Source organism: Xiphias gladius, chromosome 22 (genome assembly GCF_016859285.1).
Source record: "Xiphias gladius isolate SHS-SW01 ecotype Sanya breed wild chromosome 22, ASM1685928v1, whole genome shotgun sequence".
NCBI classification, from domain to species: domain Eukaryota; kingdom Metazoa; phylum Chordata; class Actinopteri; order Istiophoriformes; family Xiphiidae; genus Xiphias; species Xiphias gladius.
In genome coordinates, this window is record NC_053421.1 from 14303383 (window position 1) to 14324134 (window position 20752).

Here is a 20752-nt window from a genome sequence, read left to right on the forward strand (position 1 = left end):
GTCGGGATATAAACCTAAATCTAAGGGTAAATGTATGAATTTCAATATACACACATAATATTTTTATTTTTAATGTTCAAATAATAATAATAATAATAATAATAATCCTCATGAAGAGAAGAGGAAAGGGACAGTAGCAGATATACTACTAGCAGATATATAAGGAATTTCCAGGACCCATATTCAAACTGTTGTGTTATATTGGTTTCATTTATTTCAGTGTTTATTGAAACACATTTATATTTAAAGCCATAATTAGTCATAAAGTTCAATGATCTATAATTGCTTAATTTACCTGATATCACTTTAGTTCTGAATAATTCATTTAATGTAAAATCTGTTTTTACTTAAGACTGCAGATCATACTTTATACATTATGTTTGACATCGCATATGCCAATCTGCACTCAGGAATAGCACAGGAAAAAAGAAAACACCACATTTTCTATAGCACTGTATCACAAAACATTTGGCAACGTACAGAACATGTTGTAAAATCTTGCAGTACCTGTGGTAAAGTACCACAGAATATTCCTTTACCCCTCCATTCCCAACTTCTCTGTTTTGGTACTTACAGTATTTACGGTCAAATTATTATAATGAGTTCTTATTTTGAGTCCTGATTAGTTGCATTTCTAACAGAGAACCAGCTCTGTATCAGGAGAACCTCCCTCCCACTGTTGTAATAACATCTGTGGTGTTAGCGTGATTGTCTCCCTCTGGTTTTCTCTGTTAGTTTTTGTGTTTATCAATAAGTGAATTTTTAATCTCATATCCTCATCTCTCTCTTTGTATGCAAACTGGCGCGATTTCCAAACTCTGTCGGAGCTTTACGGACAGCGAGTCATCTGGTAATTACCTGTCACTGATCCTTCAGTGGCAGTGAAAGCGATAGACAAGCTCACTTTTTATCCACATAATCTCAGCAGTGCAGGGTTTCCCAAAAGAAGCGCCACTCTGTTCTCCAACAAAACAACAGAGACGACCTGAATCTACAGGTTTTTTGTTTTTTTTTAGTCAAATTTGCCCTAATGAGCCAATCAAAGATGCTTATATGTTTTCATAGAGAGACTTTTTTTCTTGTTGGCAGTCGGCTTCTTACTTGATATCTGATGAAGAAAACTAAACTCAAAAACGCCTCAGGAAGTAAACTCCTAAGAGCTCCTCAGGTCCAGAAAGATGATAAAACACATAAGATGAAACATGATCTTTCAGGCCTTCCGAGGTTCTGTGGATTTCTCCTTTTGAGATGCAGAGCTTGTTTGTGTACAGAGGAACTGATCATAGATAGCTTTACAGTGATTTCACTGGAAGAATCCATATTAATCTCAAAATAGCTGAGATTAATAGTTTACTCAATTGTGAGCAGAAAATGAGATTTTGGGCACTGACTAATCATTGTCACTGTACATCATCACTATCAGCTGTAGAGTCACAAAACAGTGATTTTGACACCTAAGTAAGTTTGGAAAAGGCTAAAAAAATGTATGTTGAAAGGGTTGAGTTATTATTTATATCAATAGTATATTCTATCTAAGCTATTGATATTGGCAACATTTAGCATTAAAATAGCTCCATTTGTGATCTCAGCTTTCTATATGTTATTCTGTATTTTGGTCCCATGATGTTCCTTAAACAATCTTCAGCGTAACATCAAAATGTCTTTGCCAGGTATCCACCACTGGATTGTATTTCCAAGAGTATATTTGTGATCTCACAGATGTCTTCTGTCTGCCTGGAGTGACAAATTTTTTTTACAGGACGAGCTCAACGTACAGTATTAACTGCTGGAAGACGTCGCTGTGGCTGACTCACAGGCTAGCAAACTCCAGAGTCCTGCTTCAGCTGAGACAGCAAAATGACAAGGATGTAGGTGAAGTGCTGGCCAGAGTGGAACGGAGCGTGTGTCTCATGCTTTCATTGGCTTGATTTCCAGTACTTGCATATTTGTAGCTTTAAGGCAGAAAAAATGGGAAACAGTAGCTTGAAAGTAAGATGTTAACGCTCTGGGTGTGAGCAGGAAAAGTGGCCTCAGCTTTTATATGCCCTCGGACTGGCTATGATTGGCTGCAGGTCCCCAGATTTACCAGCCAATAGCACTAGGGAGGCAGAGGAACTAGAGCTGAGGGCCATAGAGCCTAAAGAGCAACACCACACATACTATCACATATTGTTTGTTTCACATTCACCTATGGGGGAATTTAACGCTGTGAATATGTTGCAGCTGGTGGTGGTGGAGCTAATTTTACTGACTTCATATACTGCTGGATAGTTTGTGATTTTTTCCCTGGCGATCAATAAAGTGATACCTTAGCCTATGATAACACATCATCATTATTTGCTGATTATATTTTGTATTATCGATCTGGATCTGCAACGTAATTAGTAACAAAGGCTATATAGTGACGAAAAAAGTACGATATTTCCCTCCCTACTGTAGAAGTAAAAAGTGGCTCAAAAATGGAAATACTCAACTAAAGTTCAAGTTCCTCAAAATTGTACTTAAGTACAGTACTTGAGTAAAGGTACTTGGTTACTTTCCACCAATGAAAATGTGCCTAGGATCATGAGAAGTTTGTGTTGCAGGCATCATTCCCAGCTTCTCTGTGATCCTTATACTGGCGCTGGAAATAAATTTGGACAGACTTTCAATGTTGAAGTTTAAAGCTAAAATGTTTTCTAGCAGGTCAGGCGATCTCAATGCATGAAGGGCAATCTTATGAAGACCTGTTGTGATATTTCAAGGGGAGACTGGTGCAGATCATCACACACAGCTTTTTCCAACCTCTAAACAGCTACTGCCGAAGTGCCAGGACTCTGAACCCAAAGGACAACAGCCGGCAGCCCACACTTAAAATGTTAGACGCAGTGGAAGGTTCATGACAGGTGAAGGTAAAATACAACATGATGATGTTTAACAGGTTTAATTCTCACTGTGGTCACCATTTCAGTTTAGTAGCACTGATTAAAAAGTACACCTGTGGGAGAAGGGAATGTCTTTAGCTAGATGAAAAACATACATCTTCTGGGAACCAGGAATGTCTGTATTGTATTTTGTGTCCATCCATCAAGCTGCTGTTAGGATCTTTCCCAGGTTAACTGACAGCTTTGACCTGCTGCTGGATACAGGAAAGACAGGGGGATCACCCAAGTCATCAAGATTCATCCACTGAGAGCCACCGATATCTGTACCACATTTTAGGCAATTCATAACATATTTGTCAGAGCATTTCACTAAAAGCAGCAGCTTGTGCCTAAAAGAAATTTGAGAAATAGCAGATATATTTTAAAGGCTGATTGATGTATCCTTAGTCTCAGTTTATTTAAATGTGACTACTTTTAGACCAACAACCTTTAAAGTTGGATGACTGGTACTTTGGGGGGGATCTAGACTAATGACCAGTGTTTGTGAAATCCCCCAAATCCCCCTAAAAAGTGGATTTTATTTTTTTTAAATTACATAGCCTGCAGTGGAAATCTTTGATGTAGTGTGAGTCCCTTTCTAACTAAGAATCTGTGATTTGGTTTGAAGGAAAGTGCAGGGGTTGTTGTGGGATGATGCCCCTGAGGGCAAACTGTTCCTGAGTTGTTCGTTATTTCCTTCTTGTACCTGGAACCACCAATCCCAATTACAGTCTGTTGCTCTGCAGTTATCAGAACAAAACAGGAGGTTCTTAGCAACTATGTGTCTATTAAAGAAGAAGTAAAATACTTTGCAGCAAAACACATCTCAGTAACATGTCTGTCTGCCGCTGTGTGTCTAATTTACTGAGTATTAAAGTGTACAAGCTTTAATTGCACTGTTCTCTTCTCTCTTTGGGGACTTACTGACTGTTGTCCATGTGATCTCACTCTCATGCCTAAGTGAAACTAAATTTTACTCTGAAGCTCAAAGATGAGGTATTATTGAGCAGCAGAATGGATAAGAAATTACCACCAGCAACACATTTGGCAAAGTAGAGCAAAAATTTATGACTCTGTCAGTAGATCTGCATGTATCTGAAACATTTGATCATTTGGATCAGGATGATAAGTGAGACTGTGTGTCTTTTCTCTGCCTGTTATCTTTGTGGGGCTTTAATTGGGGGTGGATAAAAACATTACATGTGTTGTTTTTAGAGCACATTAGAAGTTACATCTTCCAAAATGTTTGTTTTCTGTCACAAAAGGTGCATAGTATTTACTTAAAAACATATGGCACTGCTCTCAGTGGCTGGAATAATAGGAACCTTTATACAATGTAATGCAATACTAAACAACAGCCCTGCCATGAATACCATATTAAACTTGGACTGTTAAATGTACACTGTTTATTTTGTATAAAAATTTGGCACTCTTCTTCATTCATTCTTCATTTAATTATTTTGCGTACAATCAATTAAGCTCTGTAGCATTACTCATACCGAATCTCAGAAATAACAAATACCACTAACAGGCTGAAGAGGAAAAGTTGTCATTAAAACAGAAACAAATACCCCATTGACTGATTGGGGTATTTGTGATCAGTCTACATCAATCCATATCTCTGCCGCAGGTCCTGAAAGGTATAGTAGAATTTCAAGAGGGTGGTGGGTCTAATAATTTTTGATGATGCTGTAGAAAATAATATTAAATGTTTAATTTGCTGTGTATGTACGTAAACCAACCTGGGTATGCTGAAGAGTCGGTGCCGTCGTCCATCTTAAAAATCTACTGCACTTTTCAGGACCTGAGGCGGAGATGAGGGTCTGCCCTCTCAATAAACTCTGCTTTGTGATTTGACTGTCATCGTCCAATCAGATTCAGGTATTAAAAAGGTCAAAAGTCTTGCTTATAACTTCAGCATCACACACGAGTTTTACTCAGTTTTTTTTTTTTTTTTTACAAAAACAAATCCTTTCTACACATGTACAAACCTGAATTTCTCTTGCAGATTTATTTTACGGGTTTACAAAGGTTGATTTACAACTAGTCCAAACTTTGGAATTATTTGTGAACATCATTTTACAAGCTCAAAATCTTATTGGCTCTAATTTGAGCCCATATATTTTAGCAAGATACAGTATGTCAGTGTCAGGGCGAGAGTTCAAGGCGCTCACGTTTAATATCAACTGTGAACACAGGTTAAAGGAATCATTGGAGGAGTCATTTATAAAAGAAGACCTGCAGCAGGTGGCAATGCTTCACTGCTGCATGGGATGCAAACACAAAACGAAGAGACAGAAGTTAATAAAAAAAATAAGGACAGACAACAACAAAATGTCTGGTCTCTTTGACCTTTCTTATCACCAGTACCTAGTGGCTGAATACAATTCCCACACTACACTGACTAGTGTAACATGTACAGAGTGAGGAGCTACATAAAGTATATATATATATATATATACTGTACACATACTGTATGTTTCAGAAAATGTTCACCGTATTTCTAGCAATGTTTCATCATCCACAGGCCTCCTACTGTCAGGTACACCACAGTGTTTTTGATGAAGGTGCCTTTTGTGTTTTAAACATATTAGTTTGTTTCCTCCTGGTCTCCAGGTCTACCCATCCATAGCAGCCATAGCTTGTTTGTTTTGCCACCTAGTGATGATACAGGGGGCAGTATCATATGCAAAAATAATGTCAGTGCAGGTCCTCTGAACATAAACAACAATGAAAATGGAAAATGTTGGGAAAAATGTGATGATAAATGTTATTCATGTAATCATTTATTCTCCTGGTTCACCAGACAACCTTTTGCTGACATTTGTCATTTCAAGGACTCCATAGTAGTAGAGGGTTTCATTTTATGTACATATGAACATGCCTTTGTCTGTACATGTGATCATGTATACTTTTTTGTTTGTCTGTGTAAGTGTGACAGAAAGACTGGAGTGTTTGAGTTGAATTCACATTGATCTGAAGCAACCAGGTGCAGCCTGTTTCGAAGGAGAAGCAAAGTATGCAGTCACTAAAAGATCAAAAGTACACACCAGTGATTTCTGCCATTTTTTCCACACGGAGTGGTGTTTTCAGGCTACGAGTAGAATCTGTTGCATAATGCTTAATGACCTCTGCAGTTCTCTCTTGCCTGATCCACAAAGGCAGACTCTGACACATCAGAAGGTTTTGGGCGAGGCATTTGGCTTTACTCTAGGAATGAATATGTTGGCAAGTATACAGTATGATTTTTTTTTGTTTCTGTTTTAGCAACCAAATATTCTCTGGGCCACAGCGATGTGACACAATGTAAACCTAACAAAAAAGTTCAATGTAAGTTCAAGCTGAATATATTGTAGTATGTCTGGGATGACTACTTCTTCTTGTGATATCTGGAATGAGGTGTGGTGTGGTGTGTGTGTGTGTGTGTTGCTGCCCCCTTGTGGTCACTCGAAGGATTGACTGTTTTAGTCGGCTTTATCCTTTCACACAGGCAAGTGGAACAAAGGAAGTTTTTTATGTTTTTTTTTTTTAAACCATCTTGCCAGTTTGACTATGGTGCTCATAATAATATATTATGCTTTTTTTTTTTTTTACATATCAGCACAGCTTACTGGGTGTCACTGTGTCCATTACCCAGCACTCTTGATCCAGGGCTTCCTCAGCCATTAACTGTGCAACTCTGGCCACAATACTTATACTCAGTCTAGTCAGTTTTACCCCATCCTCCCTTTTCATCAGAGGTTCTGCTTCCTGTCCTGGCTGAAGGCTTGATGTTTAAGACCAGACTCCCCTTCACTCCCCTCTGCCCCATTCCTTCTAATACAGGTTATGGAGTCCTTCCATGACCATGCTTTCACACCTCTTCCTGCTAAAATGCACTCCAACATCCACCCTGTCAGAAGGGCCCAATATCATCTGCTATACTGTAACTGCATCATCATCATCAATATTATTACCCCACCAGATCAGTTCACTTTAACTATATAACTTTAACTCCTCTGTATTTCCCGGGCTGCCAGAGTAGCTGCTGAATCTAAGCCGAAAACTCTCTGTGCACCACTTAAAATTTCAGTAAATATCCAGTATCCGGACAGCCATTGACAAGAACTTTCACACTTTTCATGTTTGTGGTGATAAACAAAATAAGGTGGGAATATTTACCATGCCAATTTATGATATGCTAGTTAAAAATACTTTTGTTTTGGGGGAATCTGAAATTAAACAATAACTGCATGACATTGACATTTTTCCATTTATCATGGCAAACCTAAACACTTCATTGCACTTAATCTTGTTTTTTTTCTAAAATTAGGTTTTTGACACAGCTGGTAGATGAATAGATCCTTTACCTAAGTAACTTTAAGTAAAAGTAGCAATAATACATTTGTGTTATCAACAAAATGTGCTTAAAATATCAAAAGTTAAAGTATTAATTTTGCAGAAGGGTCATTTTTAGAGAGTTAAATTCATTTTTATGTTGTATTAGTGGTTTATTATTCCTTATGACTTAACAGCATTTTTTGTTGGATAATTTGTTGTTGCTGGCTGAAGTGCAGCTAGTTTTATCTACTTATTACATGTACAGTATACAGTGTGGGCAAATCAGTCCACAATAATGCATCATATTCTATGAGCTTATCCAATTTTTTTGTATATAAAATAAAAATATGCAGAGTAACTAGTTACTACAGCTGTCACATAAATCTAGCCGAGTAAAAATAAAAATATTTAAATATTGAAATTTGTAGTTTATGCAGCGTAAAAAGTACCTAAAATTTCACTTTCACTTTCACTTTCCACTGTCTGACACAAATTTCTGACACAAAAAATAAATAAATAAATGCAGTTATTCTTGTTCATACAGTACAGTGTCGACTAAACACCACTGATTAAGATGTACACCCTGCCCTCTATTGGTGAAAGGAGTCACACACAGGTTTTCTGTAAGCCATGACCTAACACGCTCTAAAAGACCAAAGGCTGGTTGAAATGCCTTTATTGCACTATATGTAGCTTTTGAACTCTCAGAATCCTAAATCTTCATCTCTATCCGCTTCTTCTGAAAGACTTGTTTTCTCTGGTTTTAATGACCGATACAGAACCCTGAAACAAACAAAGAAAAATCAAGTTTATATATAAGTTTGCATCATCATCATCAAAGAAAACTATTATTTGCACAGTGTGACACATATAGAGCATAGAAACGTAAATAAATTAAATAGAAGATTACCTTAGCCTGGGTTTTATATATATATATATATATATTATATATATATATATATATATAGAGAGAGAGAGAGAGAGAGAGAGATACATATGTGTGTGTGTGTGTGTGTGTGTGTGTGTGTGTGTGTGTGTGTGTGTGTGTGTGTGTGTGTGTGTGTGTGAGTGTATATTTTTTCTTTTACCCCAGGGAGAGGAATAGCATCAGCAGCAATGCAGTTAAACAGACTGTGAGAAGCAGTGGCGAAGTGAGAAGAGGACAGCAGGGAGGACCACCAGGCGCAGGGAGTAACCGCCCTCCTGAGAGCAGAGACAGGTCGAATATCTCCTGCAGCTCTGTGTGGCCTGCCACAACCTGGGGGGTCACTTAGAGAGTGAGACGAAGAGAGGGAATACAGGGGAGGATTGGAACTCATGTTAAGTAAAAGATGACGGTCAAGGAATTGGGAGAAAAAAATGTTTACTGAGAAAGGTGTATTATTTCTAATAGTTTCCCTATGAAAATAACAGTAATAGATAAGAAAAAGTAACATAAATGTAAAAGTAAAAGTGTATCCTTAATACAGTAAAGCCCAGTAAGCATTGCATTAAATTTCATTGATGGCTTCAGTGGTTTTACTTTATGTAGCACAGCCATTTAGCCCAATTTGTTTAAGTAAATTCAGTATTTTATACATCTTATAGGTGTTTTTCTCCATATTTTCAATTTTGTGTTTCAAATTTGTCTGTGCTCAGGCTTCTCTTTTGCCTTCAGTGTCCTGAAGAAGTTCTTCTCAATGGATTAATGTAAACATTTATCAATTTTTAAGCTGTTCTCTCAGGAAACATTACACCTAATGATTTAAATAAAATAAATCTGTACCCACGGAAAACACATTTTATTTAACCAACCCAAAATGATGTTAACATTTAACATGATCAAAATGTATGGATGAAATTTGCATTCATTTCCCCACATTCCTTTGACCACTTAAACGATAAGGACAAACCCTATTTCATATATCTTCTTCAGGTACGAAAACGCTGCATCTGATGCTTCTAAGCACATAAATTATTCTTCCCAAAAATGGTGTATCTTATTACCTGTGAGATAGTAGTATTGTCTCAGAATGGAGCGTTGGCCTGAGTAAATCTCACACAGGTAGGTGCCCTGGTGCTGCAAGCTGGCCGAAGGGATAGAATAGAGCCTGTCCACCCCTGCAGTCATTTCTTTAAACTGATCCAGCTGCTGGGTTTTCACCTGTAGGAATAAATACTTTCAGCCTACATGAACTGAAGGCAGGGATCATTTATTCTAATCTGTACAAATGCAATGACTGAATGATTTAATATGACATAGAAGAACTACGTAGTGTTAGAGGAATATTTTTACATTTTGGAATTTGCTTTCTTGAGCTGAGAGTTAGATGAGACAATTGATACCATTATATTTACCATTGGTAAATATGAAGCTACAGTCAGCAGCTGCTTAGGTTAGCTTGGCATAAAGACTGGAAACAGGGGGAAACCGCTAGCCTGGCTCTGTCCACAGGTAAACAAAATTCCCCTACCAGCACCTGTAAAGCTCACCAATTCGCACATTATATCTTGCACAGATTAAAATAAAGATATAAAGTTTTAATTAGTGAGCTTTAGAGGTGCTTGTGTAACTTAATCACTAAGCAACCCGTTGACTCTGTGCTGTGTTGTGTTGGGTGGTTTTGCAATGATAGATTTGAGGCCTGTTTGTCTTTCTGTGCAACCATTTATTGTCTGGATTGTAACAGATTTTATGGACCGGTTAGTTTATAGTCGGCTCTCCCGAGACTGGCTCATACACAGCTCTCATGTAAAAGATGAAGTTGTTTTAGCACAGCTAGTTTTTTTTTTTTTAACCAAGTGCGCTATTTCATGATATATGAGAAATTTAGCCCTGTAAAATGCTTCGCATCCACTTGCTACATTTTGTAGTTACAGCTCAATAAGTCACAAAATCAGCATGTTCCTACAGAGGACATTTTGTAATAAATTTGTCACATTTTTGCTTAGCGCTGAACTCAGCAACCTGTCATTATCTCATGAACTGGCAAAGTTACACAGCACCATTCATCTACTGAAAGAGGGTGCCCATGAGCCAATAAATCTACACTGATGAATATATGGCAAGTGGAGTCACGCTTCACAAATCTGTTACTGGTAGGCAGGTATTTTTTTCTTTTCACCTTAAGGCAGAGCCAGGCTAGCTGTTTCCACCTGCTCACAATCTTTATGCTAAATTAAGATAAGCTCCAACTTCCTTATTTACCAGACAAGTAAGAGAGTGTTATCGATCTTCTCCGTTAAGTCTAGCAAGAAAGTCAGTATGCCCAAATTGTTGAGCTATTCCTTTAAAGATACTGCAATGAACCTGATTGGTTCACCATATGCCGAACATACCTCTTCTGCAAACCTCCAGATTACCTCGATGTCGTCTGGAAGGTGAAACGGCACATTGCACCAGATTCGGCTCCTGCTGTTCTCCATTACTTTAATTTCTTTAACTGAAATAAACATATAGCCACCCACACAGGCAGAAACACACAGAGACACACACACACACGCACACAGAGATAACATTCACATGGGGGAAGCTCATGCAGTCTGAGCCCTCCTTAATGATAATACTTAAGCCCAGTCTCTGAGGAGTGGAGTAAAAGTGATGATATGCTAAACAGTGGCTGTGCTGTACAGGGTTGATATGAATACCGTCGTGTGTGGGAGTCAACTGTCACCTTGCATAAAGAAGCCAAGGACTTAAACAGTACCTTGGGGGCTCTGTGCAAAAGATATAATGTGTGGAAATAAAACCTTGCCTCGGTCTCTTTTTCAAATCCTGACTTCTGCTAAGAGCATTTCAAGGATCAAAAGAGGAGCATTTCAAGGATCAAGAGTAGATGCTTATATGAAGGTGAAAATATAGTTATGTAAGGATGTGTCAAGTCTGGATTAGTACACCTTTTTTTCCTACTTGAAAATTGTGATGTAACAGTATCAGTAATCCGATATGTTGGGCAGATTATTATTAATACTCACCTGGACAGTCGAGAGGGAATTCACAGGAGTCATATTGGCAGGTAATACAGTTGTATACTGCACCTGCACTCTGAAAACCTGATGGAGGCATTAAACTAATGCTGATATGTTGATACAGATACTGATAAAGATATCTTGTTTCTAATAACAGATATGATGATATTGAAGAGAAATATAAACAAATATTGACACTAACCGCATGGAGGGAAACATCCAGAGACTAGGAAAAGAAGGAAAGACAGTAAACTCAGATTACTAAATTTTATTTCAATCAGATGACGTGATTTAATGCCAAAATCCATGAGTCAGTTCAACCTGACTGCTTCCTTTATTCTCCACAGTTTCGGAAAGACTGTCACTAGCTTTCTACAGAGAGAGTACACAGATCAGATGGAGCTGTAATGACCTAATATGGGCCTGACTATGGATGAAAAGATGTAGGAAAGGGGACGAGACCATGTCTCACCTCTAGGCAGTTTGGAGGCAGCTGCGATGAAATTGTCCGCCGCTGTCTGCAACCTTTCCTCATACACTGTGTCTGATAGATGGGAAGGAGGAGGAGGAGGAAGACAGAAATATTTGGTTCCACTCATCCTTGCGAATTGTGTGCTATTGGGCATCATTTTGAAATCTCTCATTTCTAACTCCCCTCTGTTCTGACCTTACTGAGCAATTCTGACACTCTAAAGACTCATTTACTTCAGCCGTTATGTGTCTATCAGAGCAGGTGTTTAGCTACCGTCATTCAGCTTTTGGTCAAATTCTTCTACCATGGGCAGGATCTCTGCATCCAAAAGTTCCTTCAGCCGCTTGTCATAACCTTTACCTGGAAGAGGGACACATATCACACAAGTATAAGCCAGCTTCCTCACTGTATACAACTGCACATTCTATCACTAATTGTTTTTAAATGGCTGTTTAGAGCTGATTAACATTTTATTATGTTCTCCTTGAAGAAAAATTATTAAAAATAACATAAAAAGATCATTTTCCGCACCTACTCTGCCAGCCTCAATCACTATCTCATTGTTGTTGAATATACGCTCCAGCTTCCTGAAGCAGGCGTCAACATTTCTAATATTGTGCTCCGTCGAAATGTGACCCCAACACAGACGAAGACTGTCTTGCACATCAACAAAGCACTGATAGCAGCTTAGAGAGGAGGTGAACAGCAAGCTAAAACACACGAGCCACAAAGCAGATGTGCACATTTTCCAATATGAGCATCAAACTCAACAAATGTTTCTGTATAAACTGTTTTTGTTCAAATCCTGGTCTCATAGTGACTACCAATGTGGAAGTTCCAAGGTTTTATCTTCGAGGAGAAGATTGAAAAATAAAGCCTTGAATATGAATTTGATGTGCATATGCCACATGAAATTAAAAGAAAGTATTCTGCACATGTTTCCTCAACATGCTAGGGTTAGCAATGAGAGCATCACAGACTCCTCTCTATACTTCCCTTCATTCTATTGTCTCTAGTCCCCATTTCCTGCTGCCTCAATGCACCAGTTTTACTGCAGAGCACAGAGATGGAGTGAGCCAAGGAGGGAGGTGGCGGTGGTGGCGGTGGGGGTGAGAGAGACAGATGAAGAGGGAGTTAGATGCTTATGTACGTGGAGGGATACAGTGGGAAACGTCTCGAGAAGAAAACCCAAGAGAAATAAAAGTCTAACTGGTGGTATGGGGATGGCGAGACGGAGAATGACGGCCAAATAGAGGAGAAAAAAAAGGAACAAAAGGGATGACACAATCAATAGAATAGTGAGCAGTGAGAAAGGGTAAGTGGACATTCTTCCTGGTGGAGTTCGGAAAATTTAAAAAGTAGCAGTGAAAGAATGTTAAGGAAAACAGAAAATGAAGTGAGGAGAAACACTGAGAAGACAAAAAGGTGCAAGAGGTAAGAGAGGACACACAGTGACAGAGACAGGGAAAGGGGAAGCGGGAGCGGGACTACAAATCAAGTCGACTGCCTCATCACATCCTGTATCCCCCACTAGTCTCCCATCCTCCCCACCCATCTCCCCCTCCCCCCTGGTCCTTCACTCCCGGTGCATTTCCATGGCAACCAGACAGGGTGCCTAATACATGAACTTAATATATTTCCAGTGGCAGGGTGAGCTGGGTACTAATGCATTCATCTGTCTCCACACAGACAAGCCAATCAATATTAGGCAAGAGTCTGCTCCAGGACTGGCAAAGTCAGAAAGCTAGTCATACAGTCGGACATGGAAAAGCCCAAGTATGTTTGTGTGTGTGTGTGTGTGTGTGTGTGTGTGTGTGTGTGTGTGTGTGTGTGTGTGTGTGTGTGTATGTGTGTGTATGTGTGAGTTAGTGCATTTCTTTGTATGTGTTTGTATAAAGCATGTGTATAGAGAAAAAGGGCACTTTGAGGAAATCTTTTCATGCATGTCCAGAGCTTTTACAAGAGCATAAAATCTGCTCATTTACAGCTTAATAAAATGTCTAGTTGTAAAAAAAAAAAGGGACACATTTTATTTATGTGAAAGATGACACCATCTTTTTCATTCAGAAAAAGAAATGGGAATAATGTTCACAAGCTGTTATCAATTACACTTTATATTAAAGAGCTGGTGCTTAGTGCAAAATTAAAGGAAAACCAGGAGATTACAAATTTGACACCCGTGGTGTTATTTTGTGTAATGGACAGAGATGTTTTTTTCCATAAATACACACATTGCAACCATTTTTTTTTTTTGCTGTATTTTATTAAGATACAGATGTACAAAGCAGAGAAACTTTCTCAGGACACTATATGGAAACATGCACATGACGCACCAAAAACTCCACTGATTTTCAAAGGTGACATATATGATGGGGTCACAACCCTCGGCTGTCTTCCTATTGGCCCCGACTGAGGGCTATAACACAAAGCCAGCCAGTAGGGTTGGCTCCCTGAGAGTGTCTGTGCCTCAGGAGGAAGTCGCTTTCTTGTCCGGCCCTTTCAAGTCTTGACCATGACATGACAGGTAAACATAGAGAGACATACAGCCAGATACTCAGATACCTTAGAGCCAGAAGAAAATGTGACATTGTATCATCTGAGGGTTTTCTTGTGTTTAAAGAGGTTTAAAGCGATGGTGACAGTACAATAAGAACTATCAAAAATTAAAATAGCTGTTTATTATGTTAAAATATTTTACATAGTGCTTCTTTTTAATAGGACGTTGAAACTGAATGCAGCCCTGTTCCCGAGGACCTCACCTGTGACCTGCTTTGACCTCACAGGTTAAGGGTCTCAGGGACAGAGGGGCATACTGTGAAATTAAAATACACTGGGAGGGCTTAAATACAGAGCAAGTTAATTTACGAAAAAACAAAAACAACGCTGAGATGAAACGTGTTAAAAGATTGGAGCCGCAGAGTCGCTGCACTGAGAGAAAGACATGACCTCATCTGACATTTTGATTCTGCGGCACGACCGGTCTCCTGGTTTGCTGCAGATCGGAAGCAAAGCTCATCAGTTCAATTAAAACAAAATCGTTACATATTTGCCTACATCTTACTCACGCTAGTCTTTTGTTTTCCAGAGCAACAGTCATAAGCAAAGTAACATTTTTCACAAGAGGCACACATAATCTCAGCAATGCAGCAGTTGAGCGCACTGTGGAGAAAATTAATTTAAGAGAAACAATTCATTTTAAACTGATGTTAAATGTCATGGGCATTTTGAACATGATTTATTGAGCTAGTACTGACAAATTACAGAGTCTAATAGTTTTTCGGAGCTCAGTGAGCTAAAAGGGATTTAAAAATCAAGTTCATACATCTATAAGAAACATAGTAGCAGCAGAATTATAGCCTATAACATAACCTACAGGACAAAAAAAGGGACATTTATCTATATTTCTTAATAATTACCCTAACCTTAACCCTTTAAAGGTATGTAAGACACATAAATAGCCATATATTTGCCTAAAACATAACATATACATCATAAACAGGGAGATTTTTCTTTAGTTCTTGATGAACTTGATTTCTGAGGTATGACTGTTTAATACTCCACAACTCCCTGTGAAATAAGATTTCCATGGACTTATGGTCTAGATGAATTTACAGGTATTTATATTTGACAAATATTCAGTCAGAGACATTTTAAGTTGCACGGGTTTTACAGGTTTAACAGTATCTTCATATAGTACTTATTATTGCTAAGTCATACTATATTTTATAGGCTCGATATTGAGAGCAAGAGAGAATCTGCGTTCTGACTTACCGGTTAAGAGTAAATTAGTTTTTGAAGGTTATGAAGAGGTAGATGAAGAACACGGTAAGGAGGGCATTTAAGACATCAATCCACCTGTAAATGACATAAAATAATGACACTTAAGACTCAACTGTAGCAGTATGATGGTAGAACTTCCTGTATATTTTGGTGATGAAAGAAAGAAAATTCATTGCGTAGAAGAATCATTAGAAGCCGAAGCCACCCACTGGTAGACAGACAGAATGACACATTCTGACTGGGGAAGACTGACTATGCTCATATGTTGCGGGAAAAGGGAAATTAGCACATTTTATAACTCAACTGGTGGGGGAAATGTGTTTTCATCACATAAACACCTCAGCGTGAAGGTGCAATGTGCCTGCGTCTCATCCTGCATCAAACTAAACTGCATTCATGCATATTAAGCCTTACCTACAGGTTGACTTCATCAGCTGCAGGCCTCAAAATTTTGGTAAACGGAGGTGTGATAGTCTTAGTTAATGTCACATGTGACAGACTTGGCAGCTGGATCGGACGAGAGGGAATAGCAGATATTTGTCATAATATCACCTAGAAATTAATTATGGATTTGCCTGCAGTTTAGGTTGCTTTACTTTAAACGACTGCTATTGATATCAGCATCAGTTAAGCAAAACTGTGAATTAATCATGCCAAATCACATAGCACAACAGAAATGGAAATTTCTGTCTTGAACACATTCATGATAATTGCAGCAGGAGTAAATGCATATTGCACAACATTGCCATTCCTTGACAGCTGCTAATTTTATTAATTTAGCTTCCTGGTGTGAAAAGAAAGGTAATTATAATGAGGCAAATGAAAATGTTCTCTGAAATTTACAAATAAGGTGTGACAGGAAAGTGAGAATTAAAACCAGGTGCAAATCAAACATGAAACGTAGACATGACCTATCGACAACACGCTAATTTAAAAGGTTTTAAATTGTGTGCAAACACAGGCAGAATGTCACATTTTGTACAGCAAATATGTACAGCTAGAAGATGCAAAGAATTATTGATAAAAAAGTTTCAGATAAAAATGCATGTCATCTCTGCAAAAAAATAAATAAACATACAATCCTTAATCTACAGAAAAAAAATGATAGACAATCACCTTAAAGTCAGCCTCTTCTTTTCTTTTCTTTCCCGGTCAGAGCGAATCTGTGTTTCCTCTCAGCTCTTTCTCTCTCTGATGGTCTATGCCGGGGCCAGACAGAGAGCCCAGCGGCAGGTAGGTTACAGACAATAGTATTGATTCCATTATTCTGCTCTCTACCTACCTACCTGACTAACACCGACATCTCTTCACCTTTTGTCTTCGCAGGGCTGCCGTCACAAACGCACAGAGCTACAAATGAGAGGAAAATAAAGAAGAGAGAAAAAGCTTGCTTACTTGTGCATTCACATGTCCGCTTACACACCACAGATGACAGACGACACACACACAGACACACACCCAAACTCATTTACCCTCCGTGCTGCATTCATGGTCCCCAGTCGTCTCTCTTTGCTTTCATTGTACCTAAAACTCTCTCCTCTTCCTTTCTCTCTCCCTCTTTTACACTCTCTAGTCGTCAACCTTCCATCTCCCTCTTTTTCCTCTCACGTTTTTCAAGCCTCACGTCTCTACTAGCCCAGTAAACCCACCCCCCCCTTACACACACACATACACACACACACACACACACACACACACACACACACACACACCAGTCTGTGAGCTACGTGTATGCCTGTAAACGTGTGAGAGATGGAAAGAGAGAGTGAATAAGAGTGCAGTGAGTGCATGCGTGTGTGTGTTTATATGTGTGTCTACGATAGAGAGGAACTGTGTGTTTGTGTGTGTGTGTATGTACGTGTGTGAGAGAGAGAGAGAGAGAGAGAAGGGGAGAGAGACGGGGGGAGAGGGGGGTGGTGGTGGCAGAGAGGCTAGCAGAAAGTGGGGGATGGAGGGGGAGGGTCAGAATCTCTAATAGGATGAGAATAGAGAGAAAATATGAAGCCCAGGAGTCTCATGAACCTGAGAGCCTGACATTACTGCCTCCTTCTATGTATACGGCAATCATACCATCATCACATTGATTGCAGGATTTATGGTGTTGGCTCCAACACAACTGTAAATTGCAGCTGGATTGACATCAAACATACTAAATAAAACCATCGTCGAGAGCTTCACCAATTACAAGAATGTGTCTTGATTATACAGCTTAACATCAGGGGTGGACAATGTGCAGTTAGCTGCTCGGTACAACCCAGCTAGTAAAAATGGTGCAGACATGGAGGCTGTTTAAATGTAATGATATACTGAGAAATACATGCATAAACAAAGAAACTGCAACAGTTGCATATTCGCATATTTAATGTTGTGTAATATTTTTCAATCCACTGATATTTTCACACATTTCATATCTCTGTTGGGTTGCTTAGTCACTTCACATGTCTAAAGGCAGTCTGATTCTAATATTTGTGCTACTCTCCGAGAGGACAGAGAGTTGCAGTTGTGTTTGTTGGATAACAGAATCATACGGCCCTGAGGGAAATTCAGAAATGAAAGTAAATCTAATTTAGAGCCACTGATTGGCTGTCTGTTCAGTGAGATGGAGCATAAACACTACACTTGATGTGTAAGCATCATTAATGGCCCTGAAGTGTTCTGACCATGTTGTACAACAGAGAATATCACCAATGTGTCAAACATTTAGAGCAAATGAGGGTAAACTGACAAAGAAAATACATTGCTCTTGGCCTAAAGGAGTGAACAGTGACTGAGGCCTGTAGTAACACCTCCCTGACGGATAAGACCCTTAACACCCTGCCTAACGAAAAAAAAAAAAGGCTACAAAATTGAGAAAAATACAGGGACTTGTAAGCCCATCGATCTTTTTAAAACCTTTTAAAATTTTAAAAGCACCTCTCTCTGAAAAGTAAGAACTGATGAGAATTGTTTGCTTCACCTTCTTTCAAAAAGGCTTTCAGATGAGGCTTCTGTTTCATAAATATGCAAGACGAGGATCCAACCTTTCAGAAATGTAGGTTACAATAAAAACACCACACTATACAGTCATAATACCGCTTGAATATTCATAATGTGCCCACATTGCCTATATACTATTCTATGTCACTTTAGCAGCAGGTACTCTACACACATACTCTGTACAGATGGATTTATTGCCTACTTTGATCCTATTCCCTATAACTGTCTTATTCACAGCTCCCATGCACTACAGGACTCTTCACATCCTCCTCCGTAGTCGCAATTGTACCGTAATGCCATGCCACCCCAAATTTGCATAGAAACAACATGCTGAATGTGTTTACACTATCTGCTGTGATATGTGCACTGTCTGTTCTGCACTGTCCCTTCACACTGAATGTGAGTTCCTGTGCAATATGTGCTTATGCAGCACATATATTTGATCCTGCGTTAATGCCACTAAGACCAACTACTCTACGTTTACTGCACATAGATTGTGATTGTGAATAGATTATAGAGTGCAGGAGTCTCTGCCTTCTCTCTCTGCTACGTTAGAGCACAGTTTTCCATCACAGCGGCTTGCTGGACGCCATTTTGGCTTGAAAACCAAGAAAAAGCAGCTCTCTCTGGCATGAGCAGTGTCCGAACCTGAGTGACAAATACAGAATGTCACAGACAGGTGTGTGTGTGGATGTGTGTTTGTGTGTGTGTGTGTGTGTGTGTGTGTGTGTGTGTGTGTGTGTGTGTGTGTGTGTGTGTGTGTGCGTGCGTGCTTGTGTGTGTGTGTGTGTTTGTGTCTCTGGGTGTGTATGTACGTATGTGTGTGTGCCTGCGGCTGCACTCTGCAGTGCCACTGAGAGACAAAGCACTGGGAGTGCTCCACAGGGATGACATCATCAGTCTGGGATGATGTCTGCCTTGTCTGTCTCGGGATCGGGATGCTCTAGTTCACCGTTATATCCCGAAAGACCGGCGACAGCATAGTTTTTAGCAGCACATTCCTACTTATCACACACGTCTTTAGAACTTAGTGTATGTGCCTCAAGGAACCCCTGATGCTTTATCCTGGGAGAGGTTTTGGTGTTTTTACTCATAGAGCAGCGTACTTGCAGGTAGCTGAATGTTCGTATTAGAATCTGCTCCCACATATGCAGAGTGTGAAGCACCTGCAGTGCTGGAAAATGAGCCAAGTATAACAGGTCACTGGTACAAAACATCTTTGGTGTATAAGGAGGAGAGAATGAGGCAGGGTAGATAGCCCTTCTTTGCATGTACATTATCCTTGCCCTGCACACCTTGCAACTGTCAGACTTTTGGCTGTCTGTTGTGAGGTGGATGATAAAGAACGCTATGACTGACAGTGCCGAATCAGCACAATTCTGATATATGCCCCCTTGCACGCCCCCCCAGTGCGTTATACCGAGCCCCTCTTCCAGGAGAGGAGGGGAGCTGGGTATAACGCACTGCAGATGGCTGCTGTCTCAACCACCAGTCTGACATACTGAGGGGATGGGAGGAGGGCGAGGTTGTGGGCTAATGAAACTGGATAAATTAGTGTGTGTTGGTGGATGCAAGGGACTGCACAAAGTAGCAACATGGAAGTATTTGTAGCATCTGTGTAAAAGTACAATGTCAGGCAGACAAGGCTCCTCAACCTGTTGTAGCATATAGTAATACATGGATCTCATTAATTACTGTCAAGAACAGGCATGGTGTCCATGATTTCTATAGTTAAACTACAATGTATGTGGCTCATGTTATACGTATTATACGTTGTGCGCTGGATTGTGTTTCATCAGGGGTTGTGTGAAAATTATTGAGAGGGTGCAAAAAAAAGGACAGGGTTATCTATTTTTTCTTTTTATTGAAGGGAGAGCAGTCTTAAAAGTCCGAGATTAAAGTTTGACATTTATTGTTTTAAAAATAGTCGTAAGTTGCCTGCTGTCAGGGCTCTATTTTCACTCATTCGGTGGATGTAGTAAGAGCCTTTTTCTCAAAAGTAGGGAGTGGTAGGATTTTTTATTGTACCATTTTCTTATATTGTCTTGAGATATTAGGGGAGGGTGTTGCAGTATTTTTCCAGTCAAAAAGAGAGTCCAAAGAAAATATATATTAAAAAAAGATAATAAATTCAGCCAATATTTTTCGTACAGTAGTAAAGTAGGTTTTTTGGATAAAAATGGAGGTTTGGCGTCCTCTTTTAATGTTTTTTTCTGCTGCAGTGGGAGCCACTGATCGCTAGTATACAAGCAACAACCTATCAAGCAGTAGGTGGTCCTCCTGACAAACATGTCCAGTTGCTACAAATATTGCACACAAAATGACACACAAGCTCCTGGGGAAGTAAGAAAGG

At 39.4% G+C, this 20752-nt stretch overlaps 1 protein-coding gene across 1 annotated transcript; it reads right to left on the reverse strand.

Moving 5' to 3' along the window:
* Positions 1–7894: 7894 nt before the first annotated feature.
* On the reverse strand, positions 7895–12403 carry LOC120783795 (sperm acrosome membrane-associated protein 6). The gene is made up of 8 exons (XM_040117028.1): positions 12175–12403; positions 11917–12003; positions 11644–11715; positions 11178–11318; positions 10542–10645; positions 9210–9366; positions 8312–8492; positions 7895–8006 (listed from the first exon to the last, which is right to left on the reverse strand). The coding sequence occupies exons 1-8, from the start codon at positions 12386–12388 to the stop codon at positions 7928–7930; spliced, it is 1035 nt and encodes a 344-aa protein (XP_039972962.1). The 5' UTR covers positions 12389–12403; the 3' UTR covers positions 7895–7927.
* Positions 12404–20752: the final 8349 nt, after the last annotated feature.

Excerpts from the sequence above, each read along its gene's own strand:
- LOC120783795 (XM_040117028.1), bottom strand. The coding sequence starts at position 12,388 with ATGTGCACATCTGCTTTGTGGCTCGTGTGTTTTAGCTTGCTGTTCACC. Across the intron at positions 12,004-12,174 it reads GATTGAGGCTGGCAGAGTAG|GTAAAGGTTATGACAAGCGG; the intron begins GTGCGGAAAATG and ends TCCCTCTTCCAG. Across the intron at positions 8,007-8,311 it reads ATGCTATTCCTCTCCCTGGG|GGTTCTGTATCGGTCATTAA; the intron begins GTAAAAGAAAAA and ends TGTTTGTTTCAG.